Below are 21,079 nucleotides of genomic sequence, written 5' to 3'. Positions count from 1 at the left end.
CGGTGTGCCCCAAGCTTCTATTTTAGGGCCATTGCTTTTTTTGCTTTATATTAACGACACTCCAAGCTCTGTTTCAGTAAAAATTTGGCTTTACGCTGACGACTGCGTTCTCTACAATGTCATTTTTTCACCTAACGATCACAACACTCTGAACCAATCTTTTATAAGTTTTTGTGAATGGTGCGAACTCTGGCAAATGAACATTAACTTCAAGAAAACAGTCGCCATGTCCTTCCACAAACATGCTAATTGCTCATATTTCAATTACTCCTATAAATCCACTTTTCTGCAGCGCGCATATGAATATAAGTATTTAGGCCTCCTTTTCACTCCAAGATTATCCTGGTCAGAACATATTCTAAGAACTTGCAACAAAGGACTAAAAAAACTTGATTATCTAACCCGAACTCTACGTGCTGCCCCCAAAGAAACTAAACTCATTACATACAAAACACTTGTAAGACCTATTCTTGAATATGCGTCTACCATATGGAATCCTTACAAAATTTCGGACATTAACAAAATTGAATTTGTTCAGAAGAAGGCGGTTCGTTTCATATACCGCCGTTATGATAGAATGTTTTCACCGTCATCTCATCTGAATATGCTTGGTTTAACCCCTCTTTCCCACCGTCGTCACATTAATTCTCTGAAACTTCTACACTCTCTATTTTACTCTCCACATTATGCTTCCCCTAACACATATCTGACCCGTGCAAAGCCCCTAATCACAAGAAACAGCAATGACTTAAACTTATCCGTCTTTTTTGCTCGCACCAACACTTTTAAATACAGTTTTTTTCCTCGGACAATTGAACTCTGGAATGGCCTGCCTGGTTCCATCCGTTCTTTACCACATAGAGAATTTGGGGATGCCATTGAATGCTCCCCTTAGCCATGTTACTCACGTATGCTTCTTTTGTATAGTGATTTTCTTTCCCACATTTGTATTCACCCACTCCTGCAATAGCCCTTCCGGGCTGCAGTATTTGTAAATAAATAAATAAATAAATAAATGAGTTAGCGGTAAGAGGGAAAATGGAAGAATTCCGGATCGAGCTAGAGAACAGGTATTCAACTTTAACTCAGAAGAGGGCCTTAGTGTTGAAGCAACGAACGACCATCTTGTGGGCATCATTAAGGAGTGTGCAATAGAAGTCGGTGCTAACTCCGTTAGACAGGATACCAGTAAGCTATCACAGGAGACGAAAGATCTGACCAAGAAACGCCAATGTATCAAAGCTTCTAATCCTACAGCTAGAATAGAACTGGCAGAACTTTCAAAGTTAATCAACAAGCGTACGACAGCCGACATAAGCAGTATAAGATGGATAGAATTGAACATGCTCTCAGGAACGGACAAAGCCTGAAAGCAGTGAAAAAGAAACAAGGAATAGGCAAGAATCAGATGTATGCGTTAAAAAAACAAAGCCGGCAATATCATTACTAAAGTGGATGAGATAGTTCAAGTGACTGAGGAGTTCAATAGAGATTTGTACAGTACCAGTGGCACCGACGACGATAATGGAAGAGAGAATAGTCTAGAGGAATTTGAAATCCCACTGGTAAAGCCGGAAAAAGTAAAGAAAGCCTTGGGACCTATGCAAAGGGGTAAGGCAACTAGGGACGATCAGGTAACAGCAGATTTGTTGAAGGATGATCTGAAGTGAAGGCGCTAAAATGAAGGTGGACGAAGAAAGAACCCACACACACAGGGCGCCCTGCGTATGTGTGTGTGTTCTTTCTTCATCCACCGTCGTTTTAGCGCCTTCACTTCAGATCATGCTTAACCAACACGCCCAACTATCCATCCTAATGTTGAAGAATGGTGGGCAGATTGTTCTAGAAAACTCGCCACCCTGTATACCCAATGCCTCATGACCTCGAGCGTACCGGAATTTCGGAAGAACGTTAACATAATCCTAATCCTTAAGAAAGGGGACGCCAAAGACATGAAAAATTATAGACCCATCAGCTTACTGTCCGTTGCCTACAAAGCATTTACTAAGGTAATTGCAAATAGAATCCTTAGACTTCCGTCAACCAAAGGACCAGGCAGGATTCTGTAAAGGCTACTCAACTATAGACCATATTCACACTATCAATGAGGTGATAGATAAACGTGCGGAATATAACCAACGCTTGTATATAACTCTCATTGATTACGAGAAAGTGTTTGATTCAGTCGAAACCTCAGCAGTCATGGAGGCATTACGGAATCAAGGTGTAGACGAGCCGTATGTAAAAATACTGAAAGATATCTATAGCGGCTCCACAGCCACCGCAGTGCTTCATAAAGAAAGCAACAAAATTCCAATAAAGAAAGGCGTCAGGCAGAGAGATACGATCTCTCCAATGCTATTCAATGCTATTCACAGCGTGTTTACAGGAGGTATTCATAGACGTGGATTGGGAAGACTTGGGGATAAGAGTTAATGGAGAATACCTTAGTAGCTTGCGATTCGCTGATGACATTGTCTTGCTTAGTAACTCAGGGCACCAATTGTAAATGCATGCTCGCTGACCTTGAGAGGCAAAGAAGAAGGGTCGGTTTAAAAATTAATCTGCAGAAAACTAAAGTAGTGTTTAACAGTCTCGGATGAGAACAGCAGTTTACGATAGGTAGCGAGGCACTGGAAGTGGTAGGGAATACATCTGCTTAGGGCAGGTGTATCAGAAGAATAGGTAAATCAGAAGAATGAGAATGGTATTCATGTAAATCAGAAGATTAAGAATGGGCTGGGGTGCGTTTGGCAGGCATTCTCAGATAATGAACAGCAGGCTGCCATTATCCCTCAAGAGAAATGTGTATAACAGCTGCGTCTTACCAGTACTCACATACGGGGCAGAAACCAGGAGGCTTCTGAAAAGGGTTCTGCCTAAAGTGAGGACCACGCAACGAGCTATGGAAAGAAGAATGATGGGTGTAACGTTAAGGGATAGGAAAAGAGCAGATGGTGTGAGGGAACAAAAACGAGTCCATGACGTCTTATTTGAAATGAAGAAAAACAAATGAGCATGGGCAGGACATGTAATGAGGAGGGAAGATAACCGATGGTCATTGAGTGTTACGGACTGGATGCCAAGGGAAGGGAAGCGTAGCAGAGGACGGCAGAAAGTTAGGTGGGCGAATGAGAATAAGAAGTTTGCAGGGACAACATGGCCCCAATTAGTACATGACCGGGGTATTTGGAGAACTATGGGAGAGGCGTTTGCTCAGCAGTGGGCGTAATCAGGCTGATGATGATGATGCTGTTGATGATGATGATGATATAATATTACATTTATTCACAGTTGGACTTGCAGAAACATCCTTGACCTCGATGGATTGTTGACTTACGTGACGGTCTTATATGAGTATATGGAAGACCTCGCAGTAGTAGAGAGTTCAGTTTCACACCATCAGTCTCTCGCACCACTGAAAATCTGACGTCTCTCGATAGCGTAATCTTTCTTCGTGGAATTGTTTTATGCTTCGCTATCACTAACACTGCTCCGCCTTTCCGGAGAAACTGCAGTGTTTTTCTCTTTCTTTCTTTTATTTATAAGTTTTATTTGCCATATTTGTAAGTTGCGCAATATCAAGTGATCTGAAAAAAAAAGGCTTGTATCTTCCGAATAGACTGATGCTGACAAATATTCTTTATGCCATTAATATAGATAGTAAATAAAATCGGTCCAAGTACACTTCCCTGTGGAACGCTATGTGTTAATTCCCTTGTTGATGAAAGTTTTCATCCAATTGCGACGCACCGCCTTCTGTGTTCAAGATATGATTTCAAAAATTTAAGGGGAATACAGCGAAAGCCATAATGGTTGAATATTGAAAAAAGTGTTTCATAGTTAACCGAATCGAAAGCCTTGGAAAAGTCAACGAATGCACCTGGAGTGAACATTTTGTTCTCATATTTATTTAAATTATTTCTTTTTGCGTCAGCAAGGCAAGCTCTGTAGACATTCCATATCGGAAACCAAACTGCATATCTGTGAGGATGCTTTGTCACAAAATCACTTAATTATCTCGCAAACAATTTTTCGAGACCCATCGAAATTACAGGAAGTATAGATATTGGCCTACAATTTGTTAACTCGTTTTTGTTTCTCGACTTGAATATATCACTTTTGCATGTTGCATTTTCGCAGGGAAGACGCTGTTTAATAAGCAAATGTTAAAAATGTGAGTAAGCCCATGTAACAAAAGATGAAGCACGAATTTAACGGGTTTAATGTGTAATCCATCTATACCGCGCGATGTGCTGTTCTTTAAGGTTTTGGGTTTTGTGTGTCGAACGTGGTTGTTAACCTATGCCCATGTATACTCACGTTTTTTTGCACTCATGTATTAGCCTGCAACGGTTGTCAGTATTGTTACGGAAAGGTGAAAGAAGAGAGAAGAAGATCGCGCAGAGGAGCTGACGAGCTGGGACCAATGCAAAGAGAAGTTAACAGAGTTGTTTGGCAAACCAGCCCGCCTCAAAGTTGCCACAAAGCAGGAACTGGCCTCTCGTGCCCAATTCCCCACAGAGTCCTATGTTTCGTACATCCAGGACGTGCTGGCGCTTTGTCGTAAAGCCGATCACGACATGACAGAAGCTGAGAAGGAAGGGCATGTGCTCAAGCAAATTGCTGACGACGCCTTCAGTCTGATCGTGTGCAAAAGCAGCTCTACAGTTGATGCTATCATCAAAGGACAATTCGGGCAGGCCAAAAGCCGATGCGTCCTGCACCCATTGAGCAGACTTTCCAATGCTGCCGCAAAGTCGACGTGTGAAGATCAGCCCGCACAGCAGCATGCGTCGCCATCAAACGACGTGGTGCGAATCGTTCGAAGTGAACTGGACGCTCATGGTTATATTGCGCTCATTTTTTTTTTTTGGCGCCCGCAGATTTCTGTTTGCGTAGCCCTGATGCGACGCATATTTCAGTTCCTCTCGTGCAAGCCATCGTTCGACAGCAACTTGAAAACTTTGGCCTACATTCTCTCTGTGCTGTCACCAAGCCCAGAGCCAACGAGCGCCTTTATATTTTCACTACACCCAGACACTTCTCTCCGCGTTATCGCAACCCGACTGAGTGGAGAACCGCGGACAACCAGCCGATATGTTTCAATTGTTGCCGCATTAGTCATGTCGCCAGATACTGTCGCTACTCGTGGCCCTCAACACCTCACCCGCCGACTAACGTGAGCCGTTTTAATGGAAATGCCCGCAATGTTTCGCCTACCGCCGAGTCTAACAGCGCAGACAACTCTGCTTGGAACACGTGGTACAGTCGCTCACCATCGCTGCGTGGACACCAGGCTCGCTCACCTAAAACACGTCGCCGATCTTCCCGTTTACTTGACGAAAAGAGCGTTGCGAAGACGCGGACTAAAAGAACGACATGTAGGACGGACAAGGCGCTACTTCCAACTAAATCATTTTTTGAAGAAACAGGACATTAAATAGATGCAACAAAGAATGGCCCATCGTGACACCACGACCTCCCTATCTGATTAGAAAAGCTTTCTCCTTTTCGGTAAGCCTCACTGAAGGGCAACTAATGCACGTGCTCTCGGCCTTTGCAATGTAAACGGCTTCTAATATCTCCCGTTCTAATCTATCTCTAGACCGTGCCAGAAACCTGGTGCCGCGAAGATACGGACGGCAATGGTGCCGTTAACAGTGTTCTGCCAGATGGTCCCTCGCATTGTTATTTACGGCCCAAATGTGCTCACGCGCCCTTTCATTAAAACATCGTCCGGTTTGACCGATATAAACCTGTTGGCAACATAGGGGTATCTCATATACGACATTACTTTTGCAAGTAGTGAATTGCGCTGCATGTTTCTTAGAGCGTGGTTCAGGTTTTGCTTTTGTCATCATAGGGCATACTTTGACCAGCCCGTTCGCGGCGGGCACGTCGTCTTTCGTCCCCTCTGGCCCTAGGCCGCACCTTTTCGGAAAACTAAGAAATGCAGCCCTCGGAGGTTATGCTGCATTGTCCACTACTGCAGCAAATCCTCTGTAGGTGCCCGCAAAGAGAAGTGTAATTGACGTTATAATAGACGGCTTACCTGTCCAAGCACTCGTCCACACTAGAGCCCACGTATATGTGAGAGTGCTAGCCTACGTAGACGCCTAAAGAAGGACCTCACCCCAGCAGCTGCCCGAGTGCTTCGTGTAACCGACGGCGGCGTGCTTCTTGTACTGGGAATGTGTACTGCGCATATAAGTACAGCCGGCCGCCCTACTTCTGTTCTCTTCGCTGTGACCGACCACTGCCCTAATGACATTATCGTTGGATTGGATTTTTTATCCCATCATTCCGCTCTCATCGACTGCGCAACCGGCGTTCTCCAGTTTGAACTCCCAATATTGTACATGTCAGTGTACAATATTGGTTTGTTATTGGTGTATGTATATGTAAATTTTTTTTCTCATTCGTCACAGCTTGGTGCGAACAGTTTCTTTCTTTCTTTTTTTCGTTTTTCGTTGCTCGAGTTGCTTTATTTTTTTTTCTGCTAGTATGGGTGTACAACATACACTGCTGTTTTGCCGCGGTTGCCACTGCCTGTACGGCCTCAGGCCTCGTCAAGCTGCTCGATGAGCAGCTACTTGTCTGGGGTCCATTTTTCCTTTCCTTGAGGAAAATAAAACTGGTTCTGACTCTGATTCTGATTTTAAAGTCGCCGATGCTCCGAGCACCGCTCCACCGCACTTGTGTTGGCTTCAAGATGTGCGTCGGTCACCTGAGACAGATACTTACTTCGCATTGACTGCGCAGCGACAAATTCCCCGACGGTGAATATGTCCTTCGACCATCATCGACTTGCTTTTGAACCGCTGGGCAACCGTATTTTTGCTCTTCCGCATACGCTGGTGAAGATTACTAATAACAACGTCGTTCTTACGCTTCTGAATTTCAGCCCGTACCCTCAAGTGCTCCAGCCGGCATGTTCTTGGCCATCGTTTCTAATACTTCCGACTTTGACATTGAAAGTCTAAATGCCGAGAGCGGGTTCTTAGCGGCAATTGCAGCTCACAGCTCTGGTTTCCTAACGGATGACTTGGCGAAGATGATTGCACCTAACGTCACCTCCGCACAGGCCACGCATATACGTCTCCTCCTCGAATCGTACCATGACATCTTTCATTTCGGCGACAAGCCTTTAGGACAAACATCTCTTGTTCACCACCATATCAACAATGGAGACACGAATCCTATTCGTCGGCGTCCCTATCGTGTATCGCATGCTGAACGTCGAGTCATCCAATCAGAAGTGGACCAAATGCTCCGCAAAGGAGTCATCGAACCATCAGCCAGCTCTTGGGCTTCGATTTTCGTCCTTGTGAAAAAAACGATGGTACCTAGGGTTATTGCGTCGATTATCACCGTTTTAACAAGATAACCCGAAAAGACGTCTACCCACTAACGTATCGATGACGCCTTGGAATGCTTGCACGGAGCTAAATACTTCTGGTCCATCAATCTTCGATCCGGCTACTGGCAGAGTTCAGTTGATGAAATGGAACGCGACAAGACGGCCTTCATCACGCGGGATGGCTTATATCAGTCCGAAGTCATGCCTTTTCGCCTATGCAATGCTCCTGCGACATTTGAACGTATGATGGACTCTCTTCTTCAGGGCTACAAATGCACGAGCTGTCTCTGTTACATTGACGACGTCATTGTTTTTTCTGCCACATTTGGCAGCCACCTTACCCGACTCGCTGCAATTCTTGCGGTCTTGCGGAAAGCCGGCCTCCAAATGAACTCCAAGAAGTGAAAATTTGGGCGCCGTCAGATTACCGTGTTCGGACACCTCGTTGACGCATCCGTTGTCCAATCAGATCCGGAAAACGTTCGCGCCGTACGCAGTTTCCCTGTGCCACGTTGTGCTTCTGACGTGTGCTGCTTCGTCGGCCTGGGTTCTTACTTTCGCCGTTTCGTCAAAAACTTCGCCGACTTTGCTCGGCCTTTGGCAGATCTTGTAAAGAACACCACGCCGTTCTCACGCGGCCCCGAGCAAGCTCACGCGTTCGCCGTTCTCAAGGGGTTTCTGACTACCCCTCCCATACTTTCGCACTTTAATCCATCTGCACCGACCGAAGTCCACACTGACGCAAGCGGGCACGGCATCGGCGCTGTTCTAGCCCAACAGCAGAATAGTACCGAGTGCGTGGTAGCTTATGCCATCCGCCCGCTGTCACCTGCTGAGAGAAATTACTGCATCACCAAGCGGGAGTGCTTGGCTATAGTTTGGGCTGTCGCCAAGATCCGGCCATATTTGTACGGCCGCACATTTTCGGTCGTTACAGACCACCACGCCCTCTGCTGGCTGTCTTCTCTCCGGGACCCCACAGGATGGCTTGGTCGCTGGGCTTCGCGACTCCAGGAAGTTTCATTTGCTGTCAACTAAGTCTGCACGCCTGCACAACGACGCTGACGGCCTCTCGCGTCACCTCGTGGTTCCTCCCGATTCTGTTTGCGCATGATCCGGTGACCTGCCTGATGGCTTTGACTCACATGACCGACATGCGCGCATAATAGCAACGCGACGCATCCTTACAGTCCATCATCGCAGGAGTGCAATTTGACCGCACCGACGCTACGTGCCGCATGTTCGTGCTGCATGACGGCATCCTCTACCGCCGCACGCTGACCCCAACCCTGACCACCCTGAGTTGCTGCTTGTCCTTCCTCGTCATCTGCGACCCGTCGTTCTCGAATAACTTCACGATGCACCAACGGCGGGACACCTTGGTGTTTTGCATACATACGAACGCGTACGACGCCAGTTCTTCTGGCCGGATCTCTACCGCTCTGTGTGTCGTTATGTCGCAACTTGCGAATTGTGTGAGCGCCGGAAGAAACCTCCCCTGCCATCTGCCGGCCGACTCCATCCAATTAAAGTTCCCTCTGAACCATTCTTACACGTGGGCCTTGACCTGCTTGGCCCTTTTCCAACAACGATTTGAGGGAATAAGTGGATCGCCGTCGCTACTGATTACGCGACACGCTACGCGATAACAAAGGCGTTGCCGACTAGTTGCGCAACTGACGTCGTCGATTTTCTCCTTCATGACGTCATTCTCCAGCGCGGTGCACCTCGACAGTTACACCTCGACAAGACCGCGGCCGCTCGTTCTTGTCTCGAGTTGTCGACGACCTCCTCCGCTCTTGTGCCACTGAGCGCAAGCTGTCCACCGCCTACCACCCACAAACGAACGGCCTTACGGAACGTTTCAATCGAACCCTGACAGAGATGCTGTCGATGCACGTTTCCAACGATCACCGCGACTGGGACGCCACGCTGGCCTACGTGACTTTCGCGTATAACTCGCCCCGACATGACATCGCAGGATATTCACCCTTTTGGTTTTTGTATGGTCGTGACCCCACTTTGACGATTGACACCATCCTACCTTCTGTGCCTTGCGTTGCCACTGAGTACGCTCGTGAGGTCATCGATAGCGCTCAAATGGTGCGTTAAGTTGCCGGATCTCGCTTATTAGCCTCGCAACATCTGCAAAAAGAGCGTTACGACCGTTACGACATGCATTCCGTTACGTATCGATATTGTTCAGACTTGACTCTCCTTGTATTAAGATCGTGGGGAGAGCTGCGGGAGTGCCTTAGGCCCGTCGTCGTCCGATATTGCGGCTATATCGAGGCTAAATGCTTAGTGACGACTCGCTAAGAAGTTTTCCAATCCAAACAACCTGTTAATCTCTCAGGGGAAAGGACGAAGGCTTGCCACTCGTCGTCAAGAGCACGTTCCCCTACCAGCAACCGCGCAATACCAACAGCGCGATCCCCTATACCAGCATGGCGCCGCACGATAGACAGCGCTGCAATCGCAGAATGGTTTTGGTTTTGATTTGCTTTGTTTGTTGAGTTGTTTGGATTTAATGGTTTTGTTTGTTTGGATTTTGTGGCGAATGGACGTGCTTTTCGGGGCTCCATGGCGGCGACGAAATCATAAGTTTTTGTGCATGCTTCGAGCTTGCTTCTGTTTTTTATTTACAGCTTTTTAGCCTTTAAATAGTATTTGGGTGGGTTGTTTTTTCTTTCCTTTTTTTGGCTCGCGTATTTCGAGTTGGTTAGAGCGTCCTTTTGTGCCACGTGGTCCAACACGTGCAGCCGGGTGGGACGTTGAGTGCTTGTAGTCTCTAAATGGTAGCTTGGAAGTGGCAAGACAAATAGCTATCAGGGGTTTTACTGTGCGTGTTTTAGTGGGAAAGTGAGAGCCTGGCCGCGTGGTTGAGCGTGTGCGAGAGCGTGTCATACCTTCGGTCTCCGTGGCGGTGATTAGTTTTGAAACAGTGGTGAGAGTTTCTTTGCGACATTTTGAGGATTAGGATCCTGTGCGTATCGGTCTTTGCTAAAAGGCATGCGCTCTGAATTGATATAGTATTATAGTATGATATTGTTGGCATCAGTAGTAGCATATTATAGTATTGTAGTATTTGCAAAAATCTGTGCATTACATGGCGAGAAAGACGGGAAAGCAAGGAGTGCGCGGTAAAACCCCTTAATCTTCGTAAAGTAGCGACACTCTCCTCCTGCGCCTTCACTTCTCGTTTCTTCTCTCTTTCACGCTCCCTCGTCGACCGTGGTGCCGCCTACACTGCTCGAGCCTAGCAACGGCACCGACATGCGCTCCTCGCCACTCCGTAGACGCTTCTCGAGAAAAATGGCGCTGATGCACGGCGCGAGGGCCCACGTGATGCTATTAGGCCAATAGGGATGCGGCGTCGGCCTCGGCCAGAGCGCGCAAAGAGGAGGCGGCATTCTTCAAAGCGTGGCAGTACTTTACGAAGTTTAAGGGGCTTTAGTGCGGTCTAGTTTACGCTCCACCGCTGACTGCCCGCGCGGTGAGGCAGTGGGCACTGACGCCCCATTTGGTGATCGCTGTGTCTGAAGGGGCAAAGTTCTGACTGGTGTGCAAGTCACGGGTCGCTTTTTTTTTTCCACGACGATAGGTTGCATTCTTTGTAAGCACTGCGCCAGGCGGGCACAGGTAACCAGCAAACGGAGGCCTGAGGAGAGCACCTGAGGTTATAATAAAGCAGGCAGCGCAGGATCGCGAGGACACCCAAGGATCAAAGCTGGAAGCAGGGCGGCCCTTGGGATGGGGCCGCAGGGGTCGAAGCGGGCCAGGGGGTGTCCGCATAAAAAATTGGCTGTCCGCAATAGCGGCCACGCGAACTTATACACTCCTGGCACGCGCGAGCTAGGCCTCGGCGAGCCCCAACCCACGGACCAGTCCGGGTTCTAGCTTTGGTGTTCCCTTTGCCGATGTGCTGCCCTGGAGCCGCCGCAAATAATGCGAAATAATGACACGTTGTTTCAACTAGTAAAACTAGATACACTAAATATAGTTACGTTCAACCGCCAACTTGCGACGCTAAGTTCAGCACCACCGCGCTCCGCGGCTTCTGCTGGTACGCCTTGGGACAAACGCATACATCACGCGCTAAGAAACTCCTCCGTTGTGCCTAGGCAGAGTCATATATTCAACGAGCAAAAGTCCTGTCTCGGGCACCCTCTCTTACTCGCGCATGCGCGCAAACGTATGGCGCCTCCGCGAGTGCCACGCCCCGCTGTACCTACTAGCAACTGTAAATACGCGTGCCCAGCGTGGCGTTCTTTGCGGCCACGCCGACATCATCATCATCATCAGCCTGGTTACGCTCACTGCAGGGCAAAGGCCTCTCCCATACTTCTCCAACTACCCCGGTCAGGTACTAATTGTGGCCATGTCGTCCCTGCAAACTTCTTAATCTCATTTGCCCACCTAACCTTCTGCCACCCCCTGCTACGCTTACCTTCCCTTGGAATCCAGTCCGTAACCCTTAATGACCATCGGTTACCTTCCCTCCTCATTACATGTCCTGCCCATGCCCCATTTCTTTTTCTTGATTTCAACTAAGATGTCATTAACTCGAGTTTGTTGCCTCACCCGATTCGCTCTTTTCTTCTCCCTTAACGTTGCACCTATCATTCTTCTTTCCATCGCTCGTTGCGTCGTCCTCAACTTAAGTAGAACCCTTTTCGTAAGCCTCCAGGTTTCTGCCCCGTACGTGAGTACTGGTAAGACACAGCTGTTATGCACTTTTCTCTTGAGAGATAATGGCAACGTGCTGTTCATGATCTGAGAATGCCTGCCAAACTCACCCCAGCCCATTCTTATTCTTCGGATTATTTCCGTCTCATCATCCGTATCCGCTGTCACTACCTGCCCTAAGTAGGTGTGTTACCTTACCACTTCCAATGCCTCGCTACGTATCGTTAACTGCTGTTCTCTTCTGAAACTGTTAAACATTAGTTTTCTGCAGATTAATTTTTAGACCCACGATTCTGCTTTGCCTCTCCAGGTCAGTGAGCATGCATTGCAGCTGGTCCCCCGAGTTACTAAGCAAGGCAATATCATCAGCGAATCGCAAGTTACTAAGGTATTCTCCGTTAACTCTTATCCCCAATTCTTCCCAGTCCAGGTCTCTGAATACCTCCTGCAAACACGCTGTGAATAGCATTGGAGAGATCGTATCTCCTTGCCTGACGCCTTTCTTTATTCGGATTTTGTTGCTTTCTTTATGGAGGACTACGGTGGCTGTGGAGCCGCTATAGATATCTTTCAGTATTTTTACATACGACTCGTCTACACCCTGATTCCGTAATGCCTCCATGACTGCTGAGGTTTCGACAGAATCAAACGCTTTCTCGTAATCAATGAAAGCTATATATAAGGGTTGGTTATAATCCGCACATTCCTCTATCACCTGATTGTTAGTGTGAATATGGTCTGTTGTTGAGGAGCCTTTAAGGAATACTGCCTGGTCCTTTGCTTGGCAGAAGTCTAAGGTGTTCGTGGTTCTATTTGCGATTACTATAGTAAATATTTTGTAGCTACACTGACATAACAGTCCGAAAATATGGTTATGGGAATTCATTGTCCTTTCTTTTTCTTTTTCTTTTTTGCCCCTTTTTAACTTAGGACATTAGGCGGTGTAATTGCAAGAGCTTGGTGGCGCAACCCACGTTCCCGTTCCAAAGGGGACGCTAATAACATCCATCCATGCATCCAGCGGCACCCTCAGTAAAACGGGAGACGTTCATTTGAGGGATCGCCAGCCATTTGTGCGCAGGCCCGATTAAGAGCGGGCGCGAGCGAGAGAATCTAGGGCGTTTTGCTCCTTGAATATATATGACTGAATATGTAATTCTTAGCGCGTGTTGTAGTTGTTTGTCCCTAGGCATGCCAGCATTGCGGAGTGCGGTCGAGTTTGTTTACGCTCGGACGCTAGCTGCCGCACTGTCTCGCGTGGCGGATGAAGTGAGTCGTGGTAGGTCATAGCTTGCTTGCGACCGTAGTAGAGCCCAGCCGCATGTATTGACAACCTCGAAGACAGGCACCTCAGCAACCGCGGTTGCACGAAAGTGGCTGAAAGGTCGTCGTTGACGATGACTGATTGAACACCAGCGCCGCAGGCGTGAGAATGTCTGTCCTACGTACCTTCAGAGGCAAAATTCTGACTACGGTCGCAGAAGTCGCGGGCGCCGGGTAGTGCTCATCTTAGCGTCGCATGTTGGCGGGTGGACGTAATTATATTCATCCGTTTTTTTTTTACTACTTGTAACAACGTCTCATTATTTCGTATTACTGGCGGCGCCTGCAGGACACCAAAGCGGCAACGGAGACACCAAAGCTAGAACCCGGTGACAAGTATCGCTTGTCAAACAGCGCGCGGCGTACTCTGCGCCCGTCATTTGAAGGCACGTCCGGGCGGGCGCCCACGGCGCTCCGAGCAGAGCGCGTCCCCCAGCCCGGTGCGTGACGGGAGACTCCCTTTGTGCGCGAGATTGAGCGGCGAGCGCCGGCTTACGCTTGCACTCGCACGTACAGCATACAGTGCGCGGCGACGATTTTATTGCTCTGGAATTTTGGGCGGAACCTCACGACACCGACGGCCTAAATGCGCTTGGAGTGTCCATATAGTTGCTATCACTGATAAAACTAAGCCATATGACAGGAAACCCGTTAACAAATGGTATTATATCTCGATCAAACGACAGATATATCTAAAACGTCGTTCTTCGTTTTCTCGTATACCACGGTCCTAACTGCCCTCAATAATCTTTAGCGTATCTAAAACATTGTGCACCTAGGGCCGAATTCGCAAAGGTTCTCATTCCTATGTGGTATTTGCCATTGGCAAGCGCCTTAGCTAGTGAAATGTCCAACATCAGCATTGACTGAACCTTTCTCTTACGAGGGATTCCAACGTAAGGGCCTTCGGTGAATACTAGCTAATCTCTGCATAATGCACTCTCAAGGGTGCAGGCAATACTCGCAAAAAAAGGGATTTAAAGGATGTCAGAGTAGAGTGTAGGTGCAAGGAGACACACACAAAACTGTGTAGGTGTTTTGGTGTCTCCTGTCCATCTTCCTGTAGGCATTATTCGTTTAAAGTCTGTATCATGAAAAGATAACATTCGAGTGCAGACAAGCGCGCTCGTTCAATGTGCTTTTTTACAATCTGCGCTTTGCTTGGCTTAATTATAAAATCATGAGTCATTTCCCTCTGTGAAGGTGGGATTACCAACGAAGCTATGTAGCACACACCAGAGAGGTGGCACATAATTTTCAACAAAGGTACGAACACATTTATTGTCTCGATCGGTGGTCATCGAGACGAGAGGTATGCACGCACATTTATTTAAATCCGCGTTCATTCAATTTATACGTTCGTTATTTCGTGTTTTAATTTCACGATAGTTTGAGACAAAGACTCAGACCGAAATTACCGCACCGACTGGCAATAGGCCAGTGCCGTCAGCGCCTTCACAGAGATAGGGGCAGTATGAGAACGCTGGCATGATGAGCCGCATCGGAGCCAGCTGTGGAAGAAGATGACGGCGAAGGCTCGAGCGATATATTGAGGCAAATAATTGGAGGCCTAAATCACTGCGCCGACTGATAGTCGGCCAGTGCCGCCAGCTCCTTCGCAGAGGGAGGGGCAGTACGGGAACGCTGGCGTGACGAGCGCCGACGCGCCAGCTGTGGTGGACGATGGCGACGAACACGCGAGCAGTGGCACGAGCCACGGACGAGCACGAGCGATGAGGACAGTTTTTCTCACACACATTTGTTGACAGACACGAAAAATGCATGGAACCCTAGCCATAAACAGCTACGCTGTATTATAGTGCTAGAGTACTCATTGTTTCTCTTACTACTGCAGCACTTTGCGTTCAACTTGCCTCCCGTCGCCGTGCGATGTAATCGCTATCAGGCTGAGGATAAGCATTTGGGAGGAGGCTTAATCTTCGCCTTTAAGTTTGGAACGCGATAGGGCCGAAAAATCCCTGACCGCTTCTTGCGCTTCCTGGCAAGTTTAACTCATTTAACCGTCATGTTTTCCTGGAAACGCTGGCGGCGAACGCTGTACACGAGAGCCTTCTGGTTCTTTCCTTGCGCCTGTTTTCATAGCGTGGCAAGGAATCGAGCGGGCCGCGCCCGTCCTACTACGAGAGGCTTCAAACCGCTGCCAGCTGAAAAGGGGGTTCGTGCTTGTGTTTCAGCGTAAAAAGTAATTTTTTCTCGCATATTCAAGTTACAATCCGATGCCATCAAGTCCTAGGTTGTGCATAAGTCGTACTTCACGAATTTTCTGACGAACTGCACTTTAAGAAATTCAATTACTTCTGTGACGCCTCCGCGCCACGGCTTGCATGGTTCGGCATGATTGTCTCCGCGACGTGGAGCCCCGAACGCGATCGGGTCAAAACAGAAGCTTTATCAGCAAATAATTGCGCCTTATGGCCCAAGTTCCACGGCATTTGTTTTCCGATTCTTTGAGAAATTGGTTGCCGCCCTGCTTGAGCAAGCGCGTCCCAACGCAGGGATTCGACACGACAGCCATGGCGGCGTCCTTCGCGATTCACCTGCTGGGCAACCACCCGGAAGCGCAAGCGAAAGTCCACGATGAGCTCGACGCCGTGTTCGGGTCTGACGAGGAACGGCCGGTGACCACAGAGGATATCAAACAACTCAAGTACTTGGACTGCGTCATCAAGGTACGTCAGAGACACGCCAGGACATACACCCGGCCATAGAATATTGAGAAAAAGCCGAATATCACCACAATATCACCCTTGTGGTACTACCGGGCCCTGAGTGTATTTTGTGTTTTGTTTACGAGTGCTTCCGCGTTGTTCGTTCGCTGTTGCTGCTTAGTGGTGACATCGAGGAAAATCCAGGCCCAAATACGCTCGATGACATCTTAAAAAGGGTTACGGAAATTCAAACCTCGCAGCACACTTTAGAAGAAGGATTGCAAGGCGTTCAATCGAGACTGACAGAAATTGAATTTACTCTTACATCGCTTAAACAATATCGTGAAAAGCTGGAGCAGTGCGAACAGCACAACACTGCAATGAGCAAAGATATCCAGAGCCTGAGCAAAAAAATAGACGACATGGAAAACAGAAGCCGTAGGAATAACATTATTATTTTTGGGTTAGAAGAAAAAAGCGATGAAACTAGTAAAGATCTGGAACAAGCGGCAGTCAACGGTGTGTTCAAAGACAAACTCGGTGTACAAACGAGATCAGTCGAGCGTGTACACCGTATTGGGAAAAAGAAGAACACAAGGCCTGTAATTGTAAGGTTTTACAATTTCACAGAAAAAATGACTGTTCTTCGTAACTGCAAAAAGCTGAAAAATTGTTCGATATCTATATCGGAAGACTTCTCGGCCTCAGTACGTGACATACGCAGGAAACTTTGGCAGTCCTCCAAAGCAGAACGTGACGCTGGTGATAAGGTAGCACTTCTTTTTGATAAGCTTAAAGTGAACGATCAACTATATATGTGGAATGAACTACAGAAATGCAGGCTACCTTTGAACAGCCTACGTCGCGACGACACCGGGAAGTCCATTGCTGACAACGCATGACGAGCAGTTGTAAATTCACTTTCTTTAGTATGTTTTAATGCAAGGAGCATTGTTAATAAAACTCAACAATTAGAAGATATCTTGTTAATTTACTCTCCTGACATTGTCGTCATAACGGAAACATGGCTGCATGCTGATATTCATAATTCAGAAATAGTTCCTCCCTCTTATTTTCTTCTTCGCTCCGACCGCGACAGTCGCGGGGGCGGAGTCGCTATAGCAGTACGGCAGGGCTTATCTTTTCGCAAAGAGCAAGGTATTCCAGATCATGAAAGTGTGTGGTGCACTGTATATGTCCACGATTCACCTGTGCTCATAGGCGGTATTTATAGGAAACCAAACGCCTCCGACGACTACATAATGAAAATTCATGACTTCCTTTGTGGCAGGTTGAAAGATCGTACTAAGTTAATTCTTACTGGTGATTTTAATCTAGCCACTATTGATTGGAGTACGTTGACCGCCGGCAGCAGAGATGTTAGTAGTTCTGAACTGCTTTTGAACATGGCGTTTAGTTTTTCGTTATCTCAGCTTGTCACAGAGCCAACGCGCATTCAAGGGCAAACATTTTCAATACTAGACCTTGCATTTGTCTCTAATCATCTAACAGCCGACATCACACTCGAAGAGGGCATATCAGATCATAAACTGCTGCTGCTAACAGTTACTATCGGCGCTAGCGGACCAGTTCCAGAATCACGTGTAGCTGTTAAAAACTACAATAGAGCTGACGACGTCAGCATTATCGACTACCTTGAAGTAGCGTTGGAAACCTTTTCCATTGAAAATTATTGTACAGTGAATATTCTATGGCTTAAACTAAAAGAAATAATAACACACTGTGAGGAAACGTTCGTTCCCACGCGACTGAAACGTACAAAACGCAGAAACCCATGGATTACGCGTAGTGTGATCCACCTAAAAAGAAAACTGCAAAGGATGCGGAAGAAAAAACGTAATCCTGAAGATATTCGCCGGCTTTCTGGTGAGCTAAAAACTGCTTTACGGAAGGCAAGGGATGTTTTTTTTTTCAACAACACTAATAAATTTTATGGCGCAACACCCACAGAAGTTTTGGCGCTACTTGTCCAGGCCTGAGAACCAAGTGACTCAAATCGATGTAAATGGAATCATAACTGATGAAGCTCACATTGTCACCAACACATTCAACAGATACTTTCAGTCCGTTTTTACACGCACCCCTACACTTACAGAAAGCTAAACTGTGACGGATCCTCCGGTATCAATGTCTGAAGTAGTCATAACCCAAGAAGGAATACTTAATTTATTGCTTCAGATTGATGTTAAAAAATCTTCAGGTCCTGACAATCTCTCCAATGCTTTTCTGCGGCGTTACGCAGAACAGATAACTCCTTTCTTGCATGCAATTTTCGTAGCATCACTTCAAACAGCCACCCTGCCGATGGACTGGCTCCGTGCCAAGGTCCTTCCGATTCACAAAGGAGGCAATAAGTTACTGGTAAACACTTACAGGCCGATTTCACTCACTAGTTCTTGTTGTAAAATGATGGAGCATATTATTAGCAAAGCAATTACCACCTACTTAGAAGATAACAATCTACTGTACCCCAAACAACATGGATTTCGCAAAGGTATTTCTACCGTCACTCAACTCCTCGAAATAACGCATGACTTTGCTACAGTAATTAAGTCGAGACTCCAAGTTGACGCAGTATTCATAGACTTTTGCAAAGCATTTGACAGGGTACCCCATCCAAAAATAATTGACAGACTTAAGAATATTGGGATTGACACTAACATAGTACACTGGATAACCGCCTATCTCTCTAACCGCAGCCAGTACGTTAAAATAAATGGCACTGAATCTGAAGAGTTAGATGTCTACTCCGGTGTTCCACAGGGGTCTGTGCTGGGTCCGATTCTTTTTCTAATTTTTGTTAATGACATTCATTGTCAAGTTGAACCTGACGTAACAGTAAGGCTGTTTGCAGATGACTGCGTCATCTACACCACAGTACGGACGATTAATGACCAGATTCGACTTAACTCCTCCTTAACTAACATTGCCAGATGGTGTCAAGAATGGGGAATGGAAATTAACGTAGCAAAAACTTCATCCATGTATATAACTCGAAAAAAGGTACCCTTAAAATTTGCATATCATCTAACGGGATTACACCTAACAGAAGCCGACTCAGTTAAATACTTGGATGTTACCATCACAAACACATTAAAATTGGACGTTCACATTAAACAGACGTGCACAAAAGCATATAGGCAGCTGGGATTCCTTCGCAGGAAACTTGCACTGGCACCTTCCAAAGTTAGGCTAGCAAGTTATAAGGCCCTTGTAAGGCCAATCCTTGAATACGGCAGTATTATCTGGAATCCGCACCAAATCTACCTTCTTAATCAACTGGAGGGAATTCAAAATAAAGCTCTCCGGTTTGTGTATTCGCAGTATTCACGTGACGTCAGCATAACCGCACTACGCAATCGGGCAAACATTCAAACATTGTCACTTTGCCGACGCGTTGCTGCCTTAAAGTTTCTCTACCTTCTTTATCATGACAGCATTAATATAAGCAAACACGAGTACCTAAAACCACCATACCAGCGCTCGGCCAGAACAAACCATGACAAGAGTATCAGGCCATATACCTCCCGCTGTAACACATTCAAGTATTCCTTCTTTCCGTCAGTCATAGAATTATGGAATAAACTGCCACAAGACATTGTGTCCTCGGAATCTGTTATCACACTTTCTGTCAAGATTGAAAATTTTTTTGACCAGCAGGTTGCGCCGTTGTAGAAAGGGAAAAAAGGGGGGGGGGGGACTGCGCACGGAGTGTATGTTTCATGTGGATGCTGACCGCAGTTCTTGTAGTGTATGCTTTTAGTGTGTATGCCGCTTGCAGTTATTCCAAAATCAGTGTATAACGCGCACCCTTTCCTGTACTGTTTAGTACAGGAACAGTCTGTACTGTTTTAGGACTTTCGTTTCTTTCATTTTCGAATGTTTTTTTTGTTGGCAATCTGTACTTTTCGTTGTTGTTTTTCTTTGTTGTTCCCACTCCTGTAAGAGCCTGTAAAAGCTTAAAGTATTAATAAAATAAAAAATAAAAATAAACCTCACAACGCAGCCTGGTATTTGCGTCTTGACCTTCGACTAGAATATGCTACCAATATTGTCGTACAGTTTTACTAGCTGCTACGACACGCTGCTCGAGAATTGCAGGTTTTCAGAGATCCCGTGGTCCGTAAACTTTTCTGGTCGGGTGTACCTTAATGGGCTCGGAGGTCTTAGTGAAAAACTAAATTTACCCAGGCAGCTACAAAAGCAGAGGCGGACCACTACACTCGCTGTTGCACTCGTGAGGCACGCTACAGAAGAGGAAGGTTGCGATAAGAGTACGTCAAAGGAACTGCATGCAATGTACGCGGGTGTGGCAGTTTCGAACAGAATCCAGAATTGCTAGACAGCTTGAAGCATTGAACAAGAAAGAGCTCAGTAACTACGTCTGGCCAGTGGTACTAGCACGCAGTACAGTAAGTATAAAATACCCTTTAGCCAGTCCCTTGTTCCAAGCACGGAATATGTTGTGTATTTCATTGTTGTGGGAATCATTGTCTAAGCCTTTGCAGTGTTATGTTTTCCGTCGCTGTTCGCATTTGTGGCTCTGTGTAGTACGGTGCAATACCTAGTAATCTCCAATACAGAAGTGTTAAATATCGGAAGGTTATACGAAACATATCAGGTGTTTCACGTAAACTGAGCCAGAGATTAAAAAAAAATGTCGTTAAACAGCAGCTAGGTAAACCAATGACATATTGTGGCGCTCCTCAGAGTATATATTTCATATATTCTGCCAAGCAGGTAATTCCGTCAAGTAATTAAATAACGAAGAAGCGTTATAAAAAAAAATCATCAGCCCTTCCACTCTGTGAAGAAGGACAAGCAGCGAAGCTGTGGTGTTTCACCATAGTCGACACATCTATGCAATATATGTATTATTATTATTATTGTTATTATTATTATTTAATAATTAGCTAATAATAGCCTAGTGCAATCTTGTTTAGATCACATAGCGGTCAGAGCTCCCAGCTGTTCATTTAGGTCATGTACTATTCTACAACGGATGGCGGACCAC

General features: G+C 46.6%; 1 protein-coding gene across 2 annotated transcripts in view; it reads left to right on the top strand.

The window, feature by feature from the left end:
* Positions 1 to 21,079, top strand: part of LOC142567725 (cytochrome P450 4V2-like) — a 283,152-nt gene that overhangs the window by 159,717 nt on the left and 102,356 nt on the right. For both annotated transcript variants that reach the window (XM_075677900.1, XM_075677901.1), the window contains one exon: positions 15,892 to 16,065. In XM_075677900.1, the coding sequence (XP_075534015.1) occupies positions 15,892 to 16,065 (174 nt within the window). The remainder of the gene's footprint in view (positions 1 to 15,891; positions 16,066 to 21,079) is intronic.

This window comes from Dermacentor variabilis, unplaced genomic scaffold (genome assembly GCF_050947875.1).
Source record: "Dermacentor variabilis isolate Ectoservices unplaced genomic scaffold, ASM5094787v1 scaffold_14, whole genome shotgun sequence".
NCBI classification, from domain to species: Eukaryota; Metazoa; Arthropoda; class Arachnida; order Ixodida; family Ixodidae; genus Dermacentor; species Dermacentor variabilis.
The sequence above is the reverse complement of the archived record's forward strand: the minus strand, read 5'-3'. Positions and strand labels throughout refer to the sequence as shown.